Source organism: Mesoplodon densirostris, chromosome 4 (genome assembly GCF_025265405.1).
Source record: "Mesoplodon densirostris isolate mMesDen1 chromosome 4, mMesDen1 primary haplotype, whole genome shotgun sequence".
Lineage (NCBI taxonomy): Eukaryota > Metazoa > Chordata > Mammalia > Artiodactyla > Ziphiidae > Mesoplodon > Mesoplodon densirostris.
In genome coordinates, this window is record NC_082664.1 from 129891253 (window position 1) to 129910407 (window position 19155).

General features: G+C 41.1%; 1 protein-coding gene across 7 annotated transcripts in view; it reads left to right on the forward strand.

Moving 5' to 3' along the window:
- The window catches only part of HERC1 (HECT and RLD domain containing E3 ubiquitin protein ligase family member 1), a 220482-nt gene that overhangs the window by 195515 nt on the left and 5812 nt on the right, over positions 1-19155 (forward strand). For all 7 annotated transcript variants that reach the window (XM_060097204.1, XM_060097205.1, XM_060097207.1 and 4 more), the window contains exons 63-77: positions 2348-2413; positions 2588-2713; positions 3585-3723; positions 4760-4941; positions 5747-5902; positions 6563-6685; positions 7777-7879; positions 9466-9635; positions 11254-11392; positions 13391-13560; positions 14640-14809; positions 15093-15258; positions 16473-16549; positions 17332-17584; positions 18077-18229. In XM_060097204.1, the coding sequence (XP_059953187.1) occupies positions 2348-2413; positions 2588-2713; positions 3585-3723; positions 4760-4941; positions 5747-5902; positions 6563-6685; positions 7777-7879; positions 9466-9635; positions 11254-11392; positions 13391-13560; positions 14640-14809; positions 15093-15258; positions 16473-16549; positions 17332-17584; positions 18077-18229 (2193 nt within the window). The remainder of the gene's footprint in view (positions 1-2347; positions 2414-2587; positions 2714-3584; positions 3724-4759; positions 4942-5746; positions 5903-6562; positions 6686-7776; positions 7880-9465; positions 9636-11253; positions 11393-13390; positions 13561-14639; positions 14810-15092; positions 15259-16472; positions 16550-17331; positions 17585-18076; positions 18230-19155) is intronic.

The window sequence follows — 19155 nt, forward strand, 5'->3', positions numbered from 1 at the left end:
GACACCAGGCCGGAGCACCAAGACCCTCTCAGCCACACTGCTCAAAAGCAAAGGGAGAAAAAGAAATAATAATAATAATAATAATAATTTTTTTTAATTATTAAAATAAAAAATAATAACTTAAAAAAGAAGAGAGCAACCAAACCAATAAGCAAATCCACCAATGATAACAAGCACTGAAAACTGTACTAAGATAAACATAAAAATCAGAATCCAGTCAGTCGCAGACAGCAAACCCCAAGTCTACAGTTGTTCCCAAAGTGCACTGCCTAAATTTTGGGATGATTCTTTGTCTATTCAGGTACTCCCCAGATGCAGGGTACATCAAGTTGATTGTGGAGATTTAATCCGCTGCTCCTGAGGCTGCTGGGAGAAATTTCCCTTTCTCTTCTTTGTTCGCACAGCTCCTGGGGTTCAGTTTTGGTTTTGGCCCCGCCTCTGCATGTAGGTTGCTGAGGGCATCTGTTCCCACCCAGACAGGAGGGGGTTAAAGCAGCCGCTGATTAGCCCGCTCTTCCTCATGCAGGCTGGGGGGAGGGAGGGGTACAGTAGTTATAATTGGAATGTGGGGCGAGCCTGCGGCAGCAGAGGCCAACATGATATTGCAACAACCTGCGGTATGCCATGTGTTCTCCCAGGGGAGTTGTCCCTGGATCACAGGATCCTGGCAGTGGCGGGCTGCCCGGTTCCCGGCATGGGAGGTGTGACCTGTGCTTGCACACAGGTTTCTTGGTGGCTGCAGCAGCAGCGTTAGTGTTTCATGCCCGTCTCTGGGGTCTGAGCTGATAGCTGCGGCTCGCACCCGTCTCTGGAGCTCGTTTAGGTGGTGCTTCTGTGGGCAGACAGGGAAGGAATCCCCTCTCCTTGCGCACCCCGAAACAATGGTCTCTTGCCTCTTCAGCAGCTCCAGACTTTTTCCCGGACTCCCTCCTGGGTAGCTGTGGCACACTAGCCCCCTTCAAGCTGTGTTCACGCAGCCAACCCCAGTCCTCTCCCTGGGATCTGACCTCCGAAGCCCGAGCCTCAGCTCCCAGCCCCCGCCTGCCCCGGCGGGTAAGCAAAGAAGCCTCTCGGGCTGGTGAGTGCTGGTCGGCACTGATCCTCTGTGCAGGAATCTCTCCGCTTTGACCTCTGCACCCCTGTTGCTGCGCTGTCCTCCACGGCTCCGAAGCTTCCCCCTCGCCCACCCACCCACCCTGGTCTCCGCTAGTGAAGGGGCTTCCTAGCGTGTGGAAACTTTTCCTCCTTCACAGCTCCCTCCCCGAGCTGCAGGTCCCAACCCTATTCTTTTGTCTCTGTGTTTTCTTTTTTCTTTTGCCCTACCCAGGTATGTGGGGGGTTTCTTGGCTCTTGGGAAGTCTGAGGTCTTCTGCCAGCATTCAGTAGGTGTTCTGTAGGAGTTGTTCCACATGTAGATGTATTTCTGGTGTATCTGTGGGGAGGAAGGTGATCTCCATGTCTTACTCCTCTGCTGTCTTGAAGGTCTCCTAGTATATATATATATTTATAAATATATTTTAGCATCTTTTCCTGGTCATCTTTTTAGATTTATTCCAATTATAGATTCTAAAGTATTTGGCACTTCAATAATGTTTAAGAGAACATTTTAGTTGTCATTTCTTTCTGACTGTATTTGAAAGTGTCTAGATACAGAAACTGTGATGGAGATAAAATGCCGGGGTAGATAGTGCAGGCCAGCACTTGATCTAACAACCCCTTTACCTAGTTAAGATTTATATAAACAAACATTTGAATATATAAATATAGATAGAGTATAAAAGAGACATATAAATTGAAGAAAATTATCTAACTATAGAATATTTTAATTAGGAAGTATCCTTCTGAGCCCATTTGCCTCAAATATGTCATTTGTAGATGAGGAAGCTGCAGCCTAGAAAGATGACCTGCCCACACCTATACAACGAGTTCACGGGGGTGGTGGCTCCTGCAGATGACCTTGTACCTATGGGTGCTCAGAAATGGTTAGCTTTGAGTCTCCAATGTGTTCATGATAGTTGACAGTGCAAGTGTTTATAGTAAACAGAAATATTAAAAATCAAGTTTGGCATGATTGTGAAACTGCTCTTATATTCTCATAATATTACCAAATTCTTTAAGACTCAGTTGTTAGTTAAGAACAGATAAATCATTCGCAAAAAGATTTTCTCAAAAAATGGCCTGGGAGAAGGGAGGGCTGCATTCTGGTCTTCATGCTGCTTGTAACTGACCATGTGATCTTGGGCTTCTCCTTTCCTATTTAAAAATAATTGGTTATTTTTAAGGCCTCCTAAAAAAAAACATAAATATTGATTAAGCAAAATTGATCCTGATGTTTGCTGTCTTTCAGGATAACAGTAAATGGATTAATGGCATGGATGAACAAATTATGTCTTGGGCAACTTCCAGACCTGAGGTCAGTAAAGATAAAGATAACTATATGGTGGTTCTTAGTAAATCTTCTGGTTCTAAATGCTTGTGTGTTCGTGTCCTGGTGTCCCCCATAGAGGCTGGTACACGCTTAGTACCCAGTACATGCTTGTTTGAATGAATTAATGAATCAAATTTTGACTTCATTGTGGTTTTCTAGGACTGGCACCTGGGAGGTAAATGTGATGTCTACCTGTGGGGTGCTGGCAGGCATGGACAGCTGGCAGAAGCTGGAAGAAATGTAATGGTACCTGCAGCAGCTCCCTCATTTTCACAGGCCCAACAGGTAACTAACAGGGTAAAGAAATGTAGAAGAAACTTGGGAACTGACAATTCTGATTCCCTTGCTGTCAGTAACTTACTGTAGGATAAAGTTTGTCCATTGCGTAGTCTATTGTGAGGAATCACCAAAGAAAGTCATGATATATATAGCTTGTATATAGCTTCTAAAGAAAAGTTTTTTAGAGTTTTTATCAGACTTAGGTTTTGTTAATAAGTTTCTAAATTTTTCTTGTTTTCACATATCATGAATTAACATCATGATGCATTATGCCTGCCCAGTATATATTTATAGAAGTCAAGATATTGGTAATTATTAATTCTCTCTTTGGGGGCCATAAACTTACTGGGATCTTTAACCAGATTTCATTGACACTCCTCCCCTCTTCTAACAATCATGGTACTATGTTTCTAAACCCTTCTTGAGGCCACTGCTTTCTCTTCCATTTTTCTCTACCTCAGTAAGCCCCAGGATACACTATTCTTTCATGTGTATATCCCCTGCAATTTCTGCTTCTTGCTGGCCTCCAGCCAGTCTTTACTATTTTCCCATCAGCCTCTCCTTTTTCTTCTTTATCTATTTTGTTGTTAATGTTATTATTTAAACTTTGCACAATTGGCTGAAAGCCCTGTAGATAACATGTTCCTAAAGTGTCTTAAATCATCAGATGAGCCTCATACATCTCTTGGTTAAGTAAGAGGTTTTATAATAATCAAGGGCTTATAGGAACCCCATTGTTATGTCAACCTTCCCCTTTAATGAAAGGATAAAAGAACTGATAAAAGTATCCTAGGTATACATGGAATCATTTTAAATGTTTGCATGCTAAAGCTATATAATAAAAGATAATATATTTAATTATGTGTTTTTATACTAGGTTATATGTGGTCAGAATTGTACCTTTGTCATACAGGCCAATGGCACAGTGTTGGCCTGTGGGGAAGGAAGTTATGGCAGATTAGGACAAGGAAATTCAGATGACCTTCATGTGCTGACAGTTATTTCAGCCTTACAAGGTAAAATTATCCTCGGTTAAAAGCTGATCAGAAACTATCTGTAGGAATGTTTGCTTATTATGTTAGAACTCATCTCAAACCTTTGCTAGATAAAGTTATATAGGGTTTTCACTTATATTTGGATTCTCGTTTAGGCATGTACAACCTTAATTTTCCATATTTTGAGCTGTATTATTTTGCAAGTTACTTATCATAGCCATGCTAGAATTGCTGTGTTAATACACACTGAAGATTGTAAACAAATTCTTTAAAATTGCAAAACTGTAATTAGGCAACTATTAATAGCAGTAGTAATCATGCATGTGCTTCATTAATATTAAAAATCAATTTATACGGAAATGTGCATATGTACTATAGACTTTAAAGGGCATCCCCATCAGAGTTCTCTGTGACTTGGAGAAAGAAAACCTCTGGAAAAACCACTGCAGGGACCCCTGACTTGTTCCTAAAGTTAACTTTTACTGACTCTGAAGCCTACAAAGAGAGCAAATTGAGTTTTTTAAGTAAAAGCATACAAGTAACATGAGTTCAGAACAAATTCTTGAGTAGCTCTGAGTTCTCTTCCTTCAGATCTGTGTGTGAAGTGCACAACACTGGGGATGGGAGGGCTTGGTTCCTGTTCGGTTCTATTACATCCTGCCTCTGGTACTTTGCACAAGCTACTAAACCTCTTTGTGACTCAGTTTCCCCAGTTGTAAAAGTGGTGATGATAATATCTGCCTCATAGGATCTGTGTGAAAATAGAAAATGAGCGATCCATGTAAAGCATTTATAGGAGTGGCTAGAACATAATCTTTAGTGACTATGACTGCTCCTATCACCCATCTCCTCTTCTTTGTCATCATCATTTTATGTGACTGCTCCCAGTTTTCTAGGTTATGGCTGCAAATCTGATTTAAAATTAAAGACATTGTTTATATTTTTGAAGTACTGTTGTGGTATTTTTTGATTCTGTGAGACTACTCTGTAGCAACTTCAAGTAAAGAGGGGACTTTTAACATTCAGCGACTCTTGTTGGGTTTCTGCTTTGTTCCAGGCTTTGTGGTGACCCAGCTGGTGACTTCCTGTGGTTCTGATGGACACTCAATGGCCCTGACTGAAAGTGGTGAGGTCTTTAGCTGGGGAGATGGTGATTATGGCAAACTCGGCCATGGGAACAGCGACAGGCAGCGGCGGCCCAGGCAGATTGAGGCCTTACAGGGAGAAGAAGTGGTACAGGTCGGACAGAATATGGATACGTTTATCTTCTTTTTTTTTTTTTAATGTTTATTTATTTATTTATTTGGCTGCGCCGGGTCTTAGTTGTAGCATGCGGGACATAGTTGCACCTGGATAAGTTTATCTTTGAGTGTAAACATACTAGGTGTTGAGTTCTCAAGTTTAGGTAATGAAAAACAGTAGTAAAAATATATCATTCCATCATAAAAGATCCAGTGTTTTTGGTGGTTCAGAGTCATTCTGGAGCATCTCAGGAGTTTGAATGGGCTTTGGTGTTAGAATGGACTCCTTTTTCCTGAGCCAGCTGGTTGACCCAGGCCAGGGTGCTTCAGGTCCTTGGAAAAAGCGTGGTTTAACTCCTGCCCCACAGTTCTTGATATAGTGATAAATGGAAAGCTTTGCTTTCAACCTATCATTATCATTACAAAGGTTGAGTTCATATACATTTTCTTGAAAATCAATTTGTGATCTAAAATAATATTGTAAAGTTACATAGCACCTTAGAGTTTACAAAGAATTTCCCTATTCATTAACTCATAGTCTAGGTCATCCCTGTGTAGCTGAAGAGTAGCAGCACTTCCAAAGTATGCTGTTCAGCTTGGTCTTCCTGAGAATTTTGAGGTAGATCAGACTTGGGGGAGCAGGAGGGCCACTTGGGTGGATAGGACATACTGGTCTTGAAGATCCTGAGTTTACAGTGAAGTTTACTTAAAGATTATTACTGTATTAATAACCAAAAAGGACTGATTTCTTTCTTAGTATGCCCTCTTGTTAAAATTTTTGTTCTTGTTTGTTCTATTCGTAGATGTCTTGTGGCTTCAAACATTCAGCAGTGGTAACATCAGATGGCAAACTGTTTACCTTTGGGAATGGTGACTACGGTCGTCTGGGTCTTGGAAACACTTCTAACAAAAAACTTCCAGAGAGAGTGACTGCACTGGAGGGGTATCAGATTGGACAGGCATGGAATAAATCAATAATACGTTCTATATGATCATAGTTTCTTGTTTCCCCTATGTGCACTTAGACATTGTCCTTTTAGGAAAACTAGAATCACCACTCGTACTTAACCTGATGTACATTTTGTTTGGCCTAATTGATAAACAAATGGAAGTCTTAATTCAGGATGTGAATATTTTAAAATCCTCTTCATATACCACTTGATATGAAAGCTTTAAGCAATATAGTAACTCCTCTTCAGTATCCTGGAAATAGGTGGCTGAACTGCAGCATCATTGGTAGCTGCTGCTTTTAAGTAATAATTGTTCCTGACCTATACATTTTGAGACTCTCTCTTAACAAGAAGATGAGATAAAATATTTTTATCTTTTATCATTCCTTAGACTGTCTCCAGTGTGAATGAGTATCTTTTTCCTATCTTTTGTGCTCTCTGATTCAGAGTTAGCCACAGATATTTGAAGGATTTTACTTTGAAAAAGGTTGTTTTTTGTTTGTGTACATTAGGAATTTTTTTCTTCATGACACATTTTGGTTAACATATGTAAGGCCCTGAAACCAATAAAAATTTTTGGAAACACAGCCACTGAAGTCAAGACAGAGGGTCCCAGAAATGGGTGTTTTAGGTATTGTGATTTGCCTTACCACCCTGTTATTTCTCCAGGTGGCTTGTGGCTTAAACCATACTTTGGCAGTGTCAGCAGATGGCTCCATGGTGTGGGCTTTTGGAGATGGGGACTATGGAAAACTAGGCTTAGGAAATTCCACTGCAAAATCTTCACCTCAGGTCAGTATTGGCTTTAATCTAGAGATTCAGACAACATGGTTTTCTTCTATGTCAGTACCTCTTTTTAGCTGGAAGTAATTTACCTTTAACATTTTTGGTAATTCATAATGAAATTTAGAAGCTTCTTTTGCTTATTCTTAAATTTCCAGCATTCCAAATCTTATTTTAAATAAGTAATTTAAAATAAATTAATTAAAATAAGTAATTAATAAGCATTAATTACTAAACTGGATATAAAAATTCTGCAAGGACAAGCGTCTGTCTTTGTCATGGGCTGAGTAGTGTAGGACTACCTCCCATGTAGAGAAGAAATAAGTATAAACATATCTCCAGGGTGTCTTATGGAGGGAACCATGAACAATCTTTTGTAACTCTCTGCTTGTAACTGCCATTTCAGCTTATTATTACCACTGAATTATACAGGTATGTGCATTTAAAAAGTAATAGGAAATCCAAGTCCATAAACAAATGATTTAGAGGCTTTATTCACATTATAGAAGGTTTCTTGGCTCTTCAGAAAACCTCCTGTGCAATCCTTTTTATGTGGATTTTTCTAACACGTTCAACAAGCAGCGTGATTTACAAGTATTCAATTTATATTCAACTCCAGATTCACTATCATATATAGTCTGTGACATCTTGATAGCTAGACTGGAGAATATTCAGCTAGGGATACAAAAAGGAAGGAAATCCTCTCTGGAGAACATATAAAGCAGTTATTGTCACCTCTGAAAGCAGAAAAAATCTAACTGGGAGTAGCCCATGGCTTTACATGGTCTTACAGTGTTCTTTAAACAGCCATAGGATTCTCTTTGGTTTCTGTTGCCCAGAGGAATGTTTCCACTTCACATGGGGTCCTGGGGATTTTAGTTAAACATCCCCTACCCTCTACAATACTCGCCCAAATTCAGGTAGTTTGCAGAGCAGTATGAGAAAATAACATTTAGGAGTGTGGATATGGCTGAAAACAAGGAAGTGACTATTAGTATTTTTATTGGAAGATAATCCTTGAGTTTATACATGCCAGTAGGCAAATTCGAGTGTTTTTATTTTCCTTTTTAAATTATGTGCCTTACACTTTTATTTTGCAGAAAGTTGATGTCCTTTGTGGAATTGGAATAAAAAAGGTTGCGTGTGGAACTCAGTTTTCTGTTGCATTGACCAAAGATGGTCATGTGTATACCTTTGGTCAAGGTAGGGCATTTTCCAGGCATTAATTATATTGCTTATTTTGTGCACACATGTATTACAGAAACATTTGCCTTCCAGCTGTATAGAAAGTGCTTAAACTGAGTCATTTTTCATTCTGGGTGATGATTGGCCACACAACCTTCATTCACTAGCTACTTTCCTGCTCCACTTTCATGATACTTGTTGTAAGGACAAACTCTCCTCCCCATTGATGGCCCCTCGTGCCAGAGCCTTCCTTCTTGCCAGAAGAGTTCCTGCCAAAGCCCTTCTCTTCCTCTCTGCTGCCTCTGCCCTGCTACCACAAACACTGCCTTGACCACCAGAGCTCCTCTGGATCCTGCCTCACTTCCCAGCCCTTGCAGGGACTGGGGGTCCAGGTCTTAGGAATTCACAGGCATTTGGGATTCAAATCTTGAGTAAGTTCAAAATCTAAGCATCCACAGTGGGATTCCGTGGCAATATATTCAGCTTTGTAAATGGAACTTTTTTGCAAGTTGTAGTGACTGAAGAATGTGTGAGGAAGAAGGAGGAAGAAGTGAGCTGTGATTGAAGTTTCTAGTCTTGAAAGAACATGGGCGCTGCTGAGGACAGGGAGTTGGTTCTGGTGAAAGAGATAAGGAGCTTAGTTTTAGTCATATTGAATTGGGGCCGTATACTCTAGACTACATGTATGGAGAAGTCTAGCAAGTTACTGGGGATTTGGATCTGGAACTCCAGAGAGATTGTTTATGGAGATGTAGGTTTGCATAATTCCTAATGGTATAGTTAAAGCCATATTAATAGGCTCTAGGAAACCCAGGGAGAGAATATGGCATGAAAAAAGTAGAGGGTAAAACTCTAGGGAATGTGAGTAAAGGGCAGGTGAGCATGGGAGAGCTGGCTTTGAAAGGAGTGGAGAGAGAGGTAGTTGGGGAGCCAGGACAGTGCAGAGTCTCTGAGGGGCAGAAGGAGCTGAGGCCACATTATCAGAAGGTGAAGTGGAGCTCCATGGGCTAGAGCTGGAGAAGAGGCTGCTGCAGTGTAGGCAGTTAGGAGCTATTCATGGCTTTTGAGAGTACAGTTTCAGTGCAGTGGTGAGAGTGCAAGTTAGGCTGCAGAAGGTGGCCAAGCCAAACAGGCCTACAGCATGTGAAGCAACAGGGACTGGCCTGCACTTTGTAGAAGTTTGGCAGCAAAGATAAGGGGAGAAGTTGGCTGGAAATCTGAGGATAGGACAGGTTGCATGATGTCTTTTCTTAGAATGCAAGAACTTTAGGGCCTCTGTGAATTATGTGCCAGTCCTCTCAAGTATGAGGATACTAGAGGTGCCTTTGGTTTGAAATAAGCTACTAATTTTAAATTAAATTTTATTTATTTTTATGAAAAAGGAAATTGTGACATTTTGCAGAGAAACAGTTTTAAACTTAATTCACTCAGAATCCGGTATACCTTACTGGCAAAGCAGCTTTTGCCCCAATGAGTTATGTAGCTTTTGCCCCAATGAGTTATGTATGTCATTGCCATACCACCATAGACATTAAATGACTCATCAGGAAATATAAAAGGACTGTGGTGTGCCATCCATAAATGTCCTCTTGCTATTTTTTCAGATCGCTTGATAGGCTTGCCAGAAGGGCGTGCTCGCAATCACAATCGACCACAGCAAATCCCTGTCCTAGCTGGAGTGGTCATCGAAGATGTGGCAGTTGGAGCTGAACACACACTTGCTTTGGCATCAACTGGAGATGTGTATGCCTGGGGGAGCAATTCAGAGGGGCAGGTAAATATTTATCTCGCTTGCTGCTCTGTCATGTTCTAGAAATCTGACAACATTCTTCATTTGGCAAAGGGATAAGCTAGAAACTCGGAATATCTACACAAGACCTCAAGCACGTCACTTTGCTATGGGGCTGATTATCTGGAGTCCAGTTGTGCATCTCTGTCTCTTGATTATGGTCTAGTAAGTGTTATATCATGGTTTAAAAAAAATCTGGCAGTACAGTAAAGTGGTTAAGGGGATTAGCTGAATATATATGTGTGTCTGCACACACTGAGAAGTGCCTAGCACATAGTAAACAGCACTTTATAAGTATTCAATATTTGCTACTATCACGATTAATCAACATTTTCACTACAGTAATAAAAGAGGTTAGGTACTAGGAGCATCAGTTGATCTGGACAATGGAAAGGATGAAACAACAATACTTCTCTCTCTATAGATAGATAGATTTTTTTTTTTTTTTTTTTTTTGCGGTACGCGGGCCTCTCACTGTTGTGGCCCCTCCCGTTGCGGAGCACAGGCTCTGGACGCGCAGGCTCAGCGGCCATGGCTCACGGGCCCAGCCGCTCCACAGCATGTGGGATCTTCTCGGACCGGGGCACGAACCCGTGTCCCCCGCATCGGCAGGCGGACTCTCAACCACTGAGCCACCAGGGAAGCCCAGTACTTCTATATTTTATAATATGACAGTGTACAAAGTATGTTTGTGTTTGTTCAGGAAGTCTTGTCACTCCCATTACGTAGAGTAGTAAACTGAGCCTCTGAGAGGCTGAGAAAAGACTCAAGAGGTTGATGTGTTCAGCCTATCCTGTATGTGGAGAAGGGACACACTTCGGTGGGGCAGGTCTGAGAGGCCTGCTACTACAGTGGCTTTCAGCTCCACATGCGAACGACATCTCCTTCCTCTGTAAATCCTCTCTACATCTAGCTGCCCCTAGAGCCAACGACCCTCAAGTTCAAGGTCCAGTATTACTCACAGTAGCTCTGTGGTGTCCTCATCACTATATTAACAGATGGGGAAGCTGCTCAACACTGTGGTTGCACATTATCTTAATGAGAAGAGAGTTGATGTTGAGACACCTTTGGAAGGTCCCTGGCAGGGCCTTGCCATGATCCTGCCTGCTGATGTTGAGGTGCTCAGCCACTGAAACACTGGGTGTCCTAGTCAGACCCCAAGAACAGAGATCCGGAGTTGAGAATCTGCTTCTGTGTATGTTTTTATAATTGTTTCTTTACTGTTACACAGGCAGTCCATGTTAAAAGTCAAGAAATCAGTGTGTTCTAAGTAAAAGCTCTATAGATCATTCTGGTTTTTTTTTTTTAACTTGCAAGAATTTATTTCCTCTTAGAAGTGGAGTTCAAAGATGTTTTCAGTCATTAAGACTCGTCTGCTAGATTTGGAATGGCCTTGTTACAGCTTAGTTTTTAGGAGATAGTATAAGCTCTGAGGATCATTCTGATAGAGAAAATCAGAATTAATTTCATTATTTTGATGCCATTGCTTGGTACAGATAGTAACTTATTTATATCTGCTACCATCCAAGACAAATTTTATCATCGTGACTTCCTCTCTTCCTCTTCCTAATTGAATCTCTGTGTATTTGTAATTTATTTCCAGCTTGGCTTAGGCCACACCAACCACGTTCGAGAACCAACCCTGGTAACAGTTCTGCAAGGGAAAAACGTTCGGCAGATCTCGGCCGGTCGCTGCCACAGTGCTGCGTGGACAGCGCCACCTGTCCCACCAAGAGCACCAGGTGAGGGATGAAATATCCATGCTCCTGCAGCCTCTCTTTCAGCAGTCCCCAGCTGCACTGTTTGCTTGCCAGCTTCACACTGCATCCAGGCACCATTCTGAAACCATCAAACCTTCCCCCACACAACCAAAGCATTCTTTGTACTACAGTACTGCAAATACTTTGAGAGCAGGCAATTCTCCTGCAGACTTCATTACATAGCAGTCCCTCTCTGCTCCCCAAAAGAAAAAAATGTATCACTTAGGCAAGCAAAATTTATAATTTTGGAATAGCAATAAAGTATTTTTTATATATAGTAGTGATGAACTGTAGCTTTCTAAGCCATGCTGTTAAAGAATAAAGATGAAAAGCCCGGAGACGACTTGTCAAATTCTTCACCCTAGTCAGCCATTTGAAACATGATGTTGTCTATACACTGGCACAGCAGAAAAACAAAAAAAATTGTTGCCATTTTACTCCAGTGTATATAGCAGGACTGTTTCTGTTTCTGATGGGCTGTTTCTACCTTTTGTATGTTTTGCTTTTAATTTATTATGAAATCCTCATAGGTCTACAAAAAGATATAAAGAAAATAAAATGCATATTTGTGTACCTAACACCCTACTGTGTACTCTACCTGATCGGATCCATCTTCTGTTCCCCACAAATGTAACCATTGCCTTAAGTATGATACTTATCCTTATGCATTTCTTCATATTTGGTCTATTTCTTCCCCAGGCCCTCAAGTCCTTTCTAAAACCATCCTCTGGTATCTGAGGCACTAGAACTTCCTGAAGTGACCTTGTGCCTGAGAGCTCCATATTCTCATCCCTTTTTGTGAAGCCCTCTACTTTTAGCCACAGGTCCTTGGTAAAAACTCCCCATCGAGATTGTTTTCTCTTACATACCCTGAGAGAGCAAGGTAGGGCTGCCAAGTAGATTCCAAACAAGCAGGAGATGGTTTCTGGTTAACAGAGCCCAGAATGAGCAGTGCTGCCAGCCCACTGACAATTTCAGGTACTCAGGGGCCTCTTTAGCTTCCAGTGGGATTTCCCTTCCACTTCAGGACAGAGACCATACAGCATGGTGGCTGAAGGTTCAGACTCAGGAACCACATTGCTCAGGTTCAATCCTGGCTCCTCCACTTAGGAGCTGAGTGACCCTGAGGCTCAGTTTCCTTGTCTGCAAAACGAGGGTAAGAATAGCACCTATTGTGAAGAACTGTAGGAGTAAATGAATCAATTCATGTGAAGCTCTTAGAACAGTGCCAGGCACATAAAAGTACTCAGTAAATGTTAGCTTTAACTAATAGTAGGAAAATACCTCTGAGAATTGAGCTGTACAGATCTTTATTTGCAGGAAACTCAAGTTGAGTATCTTGTTCTTAGTCTTTTGTGTGTTTCTATAAGATGATAACCATGGATACAGTCCTTGTAGTTTTTGCTTCTGCAGAGCTCTTATTCTTGCAGTATAAAGCCTTCCTGAATCATCTACTCATATCTTTCATTCTGTCATGGTCACTTTCTGTCAGATCCCTAGTAAGTGTGGGAGGTGGCTCTGCTGAGTTGCCCATTTCCATTTTCCAGAACTGCCTACCTGGTCCTGGCCCACACCTTGTGTTATTATGAAGAAGACAATTGTTGAATATGAAAGAATGAATTTGGGTTTTTTTGTTTTGGGAGTTTTTTTGTGCAGGAACTGTTTAAGTCCCATAGTTAAATGGGTAACTAAATTAAAGGAGAAAAAAAAAACAAGTTTCCATAATGATAAATTAAAAAGATGTTTTACAAACCAACACAGGTGCATCAAAAAATTAAGATGAATGGATGGTGAATAGAGGAATTGATAAATAAGTGATAAAGCATATATAGCAAAATATTAATTGTAAGATTTAAGTGGTGGGAATGGGTGTTCATTATATACTTGCAACTTCCGTGTGTGTTTGAAATTTTTCAAAACACTAAACATGATGAAAACAATGCATTTTCCTTTACAAGTGTGCATTTGTGTTCTGGGCAGGTGTGTCAGTGCCTCTGCAGCTGGGCCTGCCCGATGCAGTGCCCCCCCAGTATGGGGCGCTGAGGGAGGTGAGCATTCACACCGCGAGGGCCAGGCTCCGGCTGCTTTACCACTTCTCTGACCTCATGTACTCATCCTGGAGGCTACTGAACCTCAGCCCCAACAATCAGGTAAAATGGTGGCTTGGAAAGCAGTGCCTGTGATGTGCTTACCAGGTCCCAGGGCCTCTTTCTCAGCCTTCAGAAAATTCTTCCGTGGCTAATGCTTTTTACTCTCAGCACCCAAGAGATGTAGAAAAGGCAATTCTGTTCCCATTTTATTGCTGGATTAAGGACAGTCCAGATATAGATTATCATGCTGTTGAACACACAGTGGTCTTCCTTCTGTGTTTCGATTTGTCCAAAGTTCAAGGAAGTATGAATGGCTAATGGCTAAGCATGTATTTTCTACGAACTCCAGAATATGATTTTAAAACTTAAGCACACAAAGGTGTTAGCACCACAGTCAAGGTGCTTATGTAAGTGAGTCTGAGAAATTTTGGAGACTTCTTGCTCTCCTTACAAATGAGCTTACAAATGAGCATACCCTGTGGAGGGGTAGGTGGGGGAGATAAAGTAAATTTGGCTGATTTCATTGTCCTTGTAGAACAGTCTGATAATTTAGGAAGAAAGCAAGCTGACTATGTTTGTTTGTTTGTTTAATGTGTAGGCATGCCTGCCAAAATGTGTGTTAGTTTGTAAAACTGTTAGTCAAAAATCCTTTGGGTAACCAGTCATGGTATATGAGAGATTTGAGAAATCATTGTTAGAAATAGATAATCAACCAGGCAACAGAATACTGTGCAGCACTAAACAAGAGTGTCAGCAACCTGTTGTAATTAGTGAGAGAAATGTTTATGATATAAAGTGAGGCGAGAAAAGCAGTGGAAAATTGTATAAATAGTATGATCTCAAAAATGTGAAAAGGAAGGAAACTAGAAGGAGATAGATGAAAGTGTTAATGGGGCCATCTCCATATGATAGGATTATGGATGATTTTATTTGTGTGCTTGTGTGTGTGTCCTTTTCTGTATTTTCTAAGTTTTTAAAAATAATAATCATACTTTACCAGAAAAAATATTTTGAAAAAGTTGCTAATAATGGCTAATACCCAGATTTATGCTTTTAAAGTGCATTTGTAAAAGTGAGATGTGTTATTTCTTTTAGGCCTTAGATTGTACCATTTCTGCTAAGCTTACTTTCTGTTACAGAATAGTACGTCTCATTATAATGCTGGAACATGGGGCATTGTGCAGGGACAGCTCCGACCTTTGTTAGCCCCAAGAGTCTACACCCTCCCGATGGTGCGCTCTATAGGAAAAACCATGGTTCAAGGCAAAAATTATGGACCTCAAATTACTGTAAAGAGGATATCAACCAGGTTAGCATATTATGTATATGTGTATATGTTTCATTAACTAGCATTTTTTGAGATGGACTTATTACTAACTGACCTCTGTGAGTAAGCCTTAGCTTCCTCATTTGTGAAGTAGGATAGTAATAGTATTTTACATCAGTAGCCAGTGTGGTTACAGTGGGCCTAGCACAGTGTTTGGCTGTTGTTAAGCTGGCCTGTTCATTCACTGCTAGGAAAATATCTTCAAGTGACTTTTGTGGTGATTTGAGAGCATTGTATTTCATTATGTTTTCCCTTTATTTTAAAGAGGAAGGAAGTGTAAGCCCATCTTTGTTCAAATAGCAAGACAAGTAGTTAAACTGAATGCATCAGACCTCCGTCTGCCATCCCGAGCCTGGAAGGTTAAGCTGGTTGGAGAAGGGGCTGATGATGCTGGAGGAGTGTTCGATGACACGATCACAGAGATGTGCCAGGTATATTCATGCTGTGTCCCCTGCTGAGTTGTCCACTCAGGTGTTGGCTGTTTTACTGTTTCCAGTGATTACTCTGGCATGTTTTTATAAATGTAAGCAAGGATGCATTTGTAATCCTTACATAAAGTTATGCTGTTAATGATGTATAAGCGAATTATCGCAAAGGTTTGTGAAATGCTTTGTGAAGATACCTTACTAAGTAAGTGCCAGTGCTTCGCCATCCTACCAATGACTCACCATCTGTTGTGCTGTGTAACACTGGCAGAGGAAACAATGACACATATTTACACTTATGTAACAGACAAATCCAGGACCACCCATGTGCTCCCATTTATTTTGGTGCTTTTAGAACAAAGTAGAACTGCCAGGCTACTGGCAGAAATTAGAAAAACAAGTCTTAAGAGTTTGAACTTGGGCTTCCCTGGTGGCGCAGTGGTTAAGAATCTGCCTGCCAATGCAGGGGGACATGGGTTCGAGCCCTGGTCCGGGAAGATCCCACATGCCACAGAGCAACTAAGCCCATGCACCACAACTACTGAGCCTGTACTCTAGGGCCCGCGAGCCACAACTACTGAGCCCACGTGCCGCAGCTGCTGAAGCCTGTATTCTCTAGGGCCTGTGTGCCGCAACTACTGAAGCCTGCACACCTAGAGCCCATGCTCTGCAGCAAGAGAAGCCACACAATGAGAAGCCCGTGCACCGCAACGGAGAGTAGCTCCCGCTTGCCACAACTAGAGAAAGCCCATGTGCAGCAACAAAAGCCCATCGTGGCCAAGAATTAATTAATTAATTAATTAATTTAAAAGAGTTTGAACTAGTTCATATTTTAAGATCTACAGTGGCAGCTTTGCTTCCAGGTCATCTCTGACCCTTCCAGCTTTGCCTAGTATCAGGATTTTTCTGATAAATCCTGTAAGTAAAATAATACTTGGCTATCATTTACTAAGTTTATTTGAATATCACTGTACCCTGCTCACAGGTACCCCAACTTGTGCCCTGGATTGACTTTTTCATCTTAGTTCTGCACATGGGGGAGTCTCCTAAATTCATTTTAAATTACAACCACAAAAATAATTATAGAGATGGCTGGTTGTCATATAGCATTGTAAATTCCTCAATATTCTCTTTTCAGTATGATTTTTAATGTTAATTGTTTCATTTTCTTGATGCATTTGATTATCATTTCTAAGAACTTGTTTTTCTTTCTTCTACAGGAACTTGAAACTGGTATTGTTGACCTTCTTATACCCTCTCCCAATGCTACCGCAGAAGTGGGTTACAATAGGGACAGGTAAGGGCAGTCAGCAAGTGTTATTGAATGTCTATAATAATAACTCAAATTTATTGAGTGCTTACTATATGCCAGGCACTGTACTAAGTGTTTTACATGGATTATCCCATTGAATCCTCATGATAGCTCTAAGGAGTAGGAACTGTTACTGTTCTCTTTTCACACATAGGAAACAGACACTTACATCATGACTTGTTATTTATTATGAGACCAACTCAATGATAATATAGAGGGTTAGAGGAAGTGCAGACTTCGTATTGAAACCAGACTTCTTTTGTGTTTCTGAAGGCCTACGTGGCCTTCCCTCAATGAATTAAAATTCATTAAAAACCTTTGATATGCTATCCAATCACAGCAGTTAATATTTGCAATTATGTATTATTCCTTGTCAAATTTTCAATTTTGGATCCTGCTTCATGGACTTGTAAATGATAAATGAAATGATTTTAGGAAATAGGGCACCCTTGAGCAGGTAGCTTAAGGACTAATAGATCATTCACTTACCCTCTTATGGTTCTTCTAAAAATAATTCAAAATATGGTCCCTGTGCTGTCCAGAAAAATAGCGATAGGCCATATGTGGCTATTGAGCACCTGAAACGTGGTTATAGGAGCTGAAGAACTGAATTTTAGATTTTACTTAATTAATTTAAATAGCCACATGTGGCTAATGACTGCCATATTGGACAGCACAGGTCTAGACTAATGCTATAGCTGTTTGATAACTTATTTCTAATAAAAATGAGGACAACCTTGTTTGAAATAGTTCCTTTAATTCTGCAGGTTCCTTTTTAACCCTTCTGCCTGCCTTGATGAACACTTAATGCAGTTTAAGTTCTTGGGAATTTTAATGGGGGTTGCCATTCGCACAAAGAAGCCTCTGGACCTCCACTTAGCCCCTCTGGTGTGGAAGCAGCTGTGCTGCGTCCCACTCACCCTGGAAGACCTGGAGGAGGTGGATCTGCTCTACGTGCAGACTCTCAACAGCATTCTTCACATTGAAGACAGTGGGATTACCGAGGAGAGTTTCCATGAGGTAAATCCTGGCTGGTTCATGTTTCTGTTGGTGTTGACTAGAATTTTTCTGTGTAAAGCTCAGGTATGGCCTTCCATTTGCTATCTGGCTGACCCATGCCATATGCCATTGCTGTGCTTAGCAGCTCAACCCAGCAGTTTAAATAACTGCTAAGAGAGTCAGCTCCAGCACCCAGCTTCTGCTCCTTCCCCTTTAATCCATTCTCTGCCTGCTAGAGTGCAGGACAGAGAGAACCCAGGTGGAGAGGGAGGCCTGGGATGACCAGAGTTCATCAAACCTGATTTGGAGGCAGAGAGATTCAACCTCAATTTTAATTACAACCAGATGAGTCAGCACTCTCTGCTGATCAAGTAGCCTGATCAGTTACCTCAGTTGTCTTGTTTTCATCCTTAAAATTTTTGATATTGTTAATGTTTTTCTGTATTTGTGTGTAACGTACATTTTGTGGTCATTTCTACCATGGAGTAAAAATTCTTTTTCTTCTACTCTCAGATGATTCCTCTTGATTCTTTTGTTGGCCAGAGCGCTGATGGCAAAATGGTTCCTATAATCCCTGGTGGAAATAGTATCCCACTCACGTTTTCTAATAGGAAGGAGTATGTGGAGAGGGCCATTGAGTATCGACTTCATGAAATGGACCGACAGGTGAGATGAAACACTTTGGGAGGTGCTTATGAATGTTTGCATTTGTCTCCAAACAGGAGCTGTCTGGTTTTTACTGAATTTGGGCATATGAATTCACTGTGTTGATTAATCAGTATCTATTGAGTTGGCCAAAACGTTCGTTCTTGTTGTTCCATACGATGTTATGGAAGGAAGACCTTTTGGCCGACCCAGTATATTTCAGTCCCTTTTCAGAGGCTTTTCAGGCGTAATCTCAGGGCCTGCTGTCTCCTCACTCAAGGCCTTAGGTGAGCCCTGAAGTGGTCACTGGTAGGATTGAGGCCAAGCCCACCCCCAGGCCTTCAGAACCTGCCTTCTCACTCTCACTCGTCCTCTGTCCTGTTTGTCTTCATTTCTTACTGCCCCCCAACCCAGTGTCCCACTCCAGCTTGGTCAGTCAGGGTCCATGTGAATGAACCCATAAACACTGGCCTTGCAATCCCACGTGAGTGCTTCTTTCCCCCTCCTGCTGCAGTCCTTCAAGCCCCAGCTGAGAATGCATCTCCTCTCTGGACAAACTTTCCTCCAGGTCTGTACATATCTTTTTTGTTACCTAGAAATTCCTCAAGATATCACGTACTTCTGTGTTGTGGTCTAAGAATTAGGCTGCAGAGTTTGGGTCTTTTTTCTTCAATTAGTGTGTGAGACATTGAATGAAAAATGAAAAATGTATTTCATATATATAACTTATATAGTCTTGTTCTATGCTGATATGTAGTAAGCATTTAATAAATGATGGGAGTGTGGTGAGTGACCATAGAAGTGAATATTGTGTCCAAAAGTGGTGGTTTTGGTTATACAATCCTTCATAGCCACTTCAGTAATACCTTATTTGCAGAATATGTTGGGTTCTTCTCAGGAGCTGGATGCAGGCTCTGAGGCTGTGTAGTAATTTGAAGTGTATATAT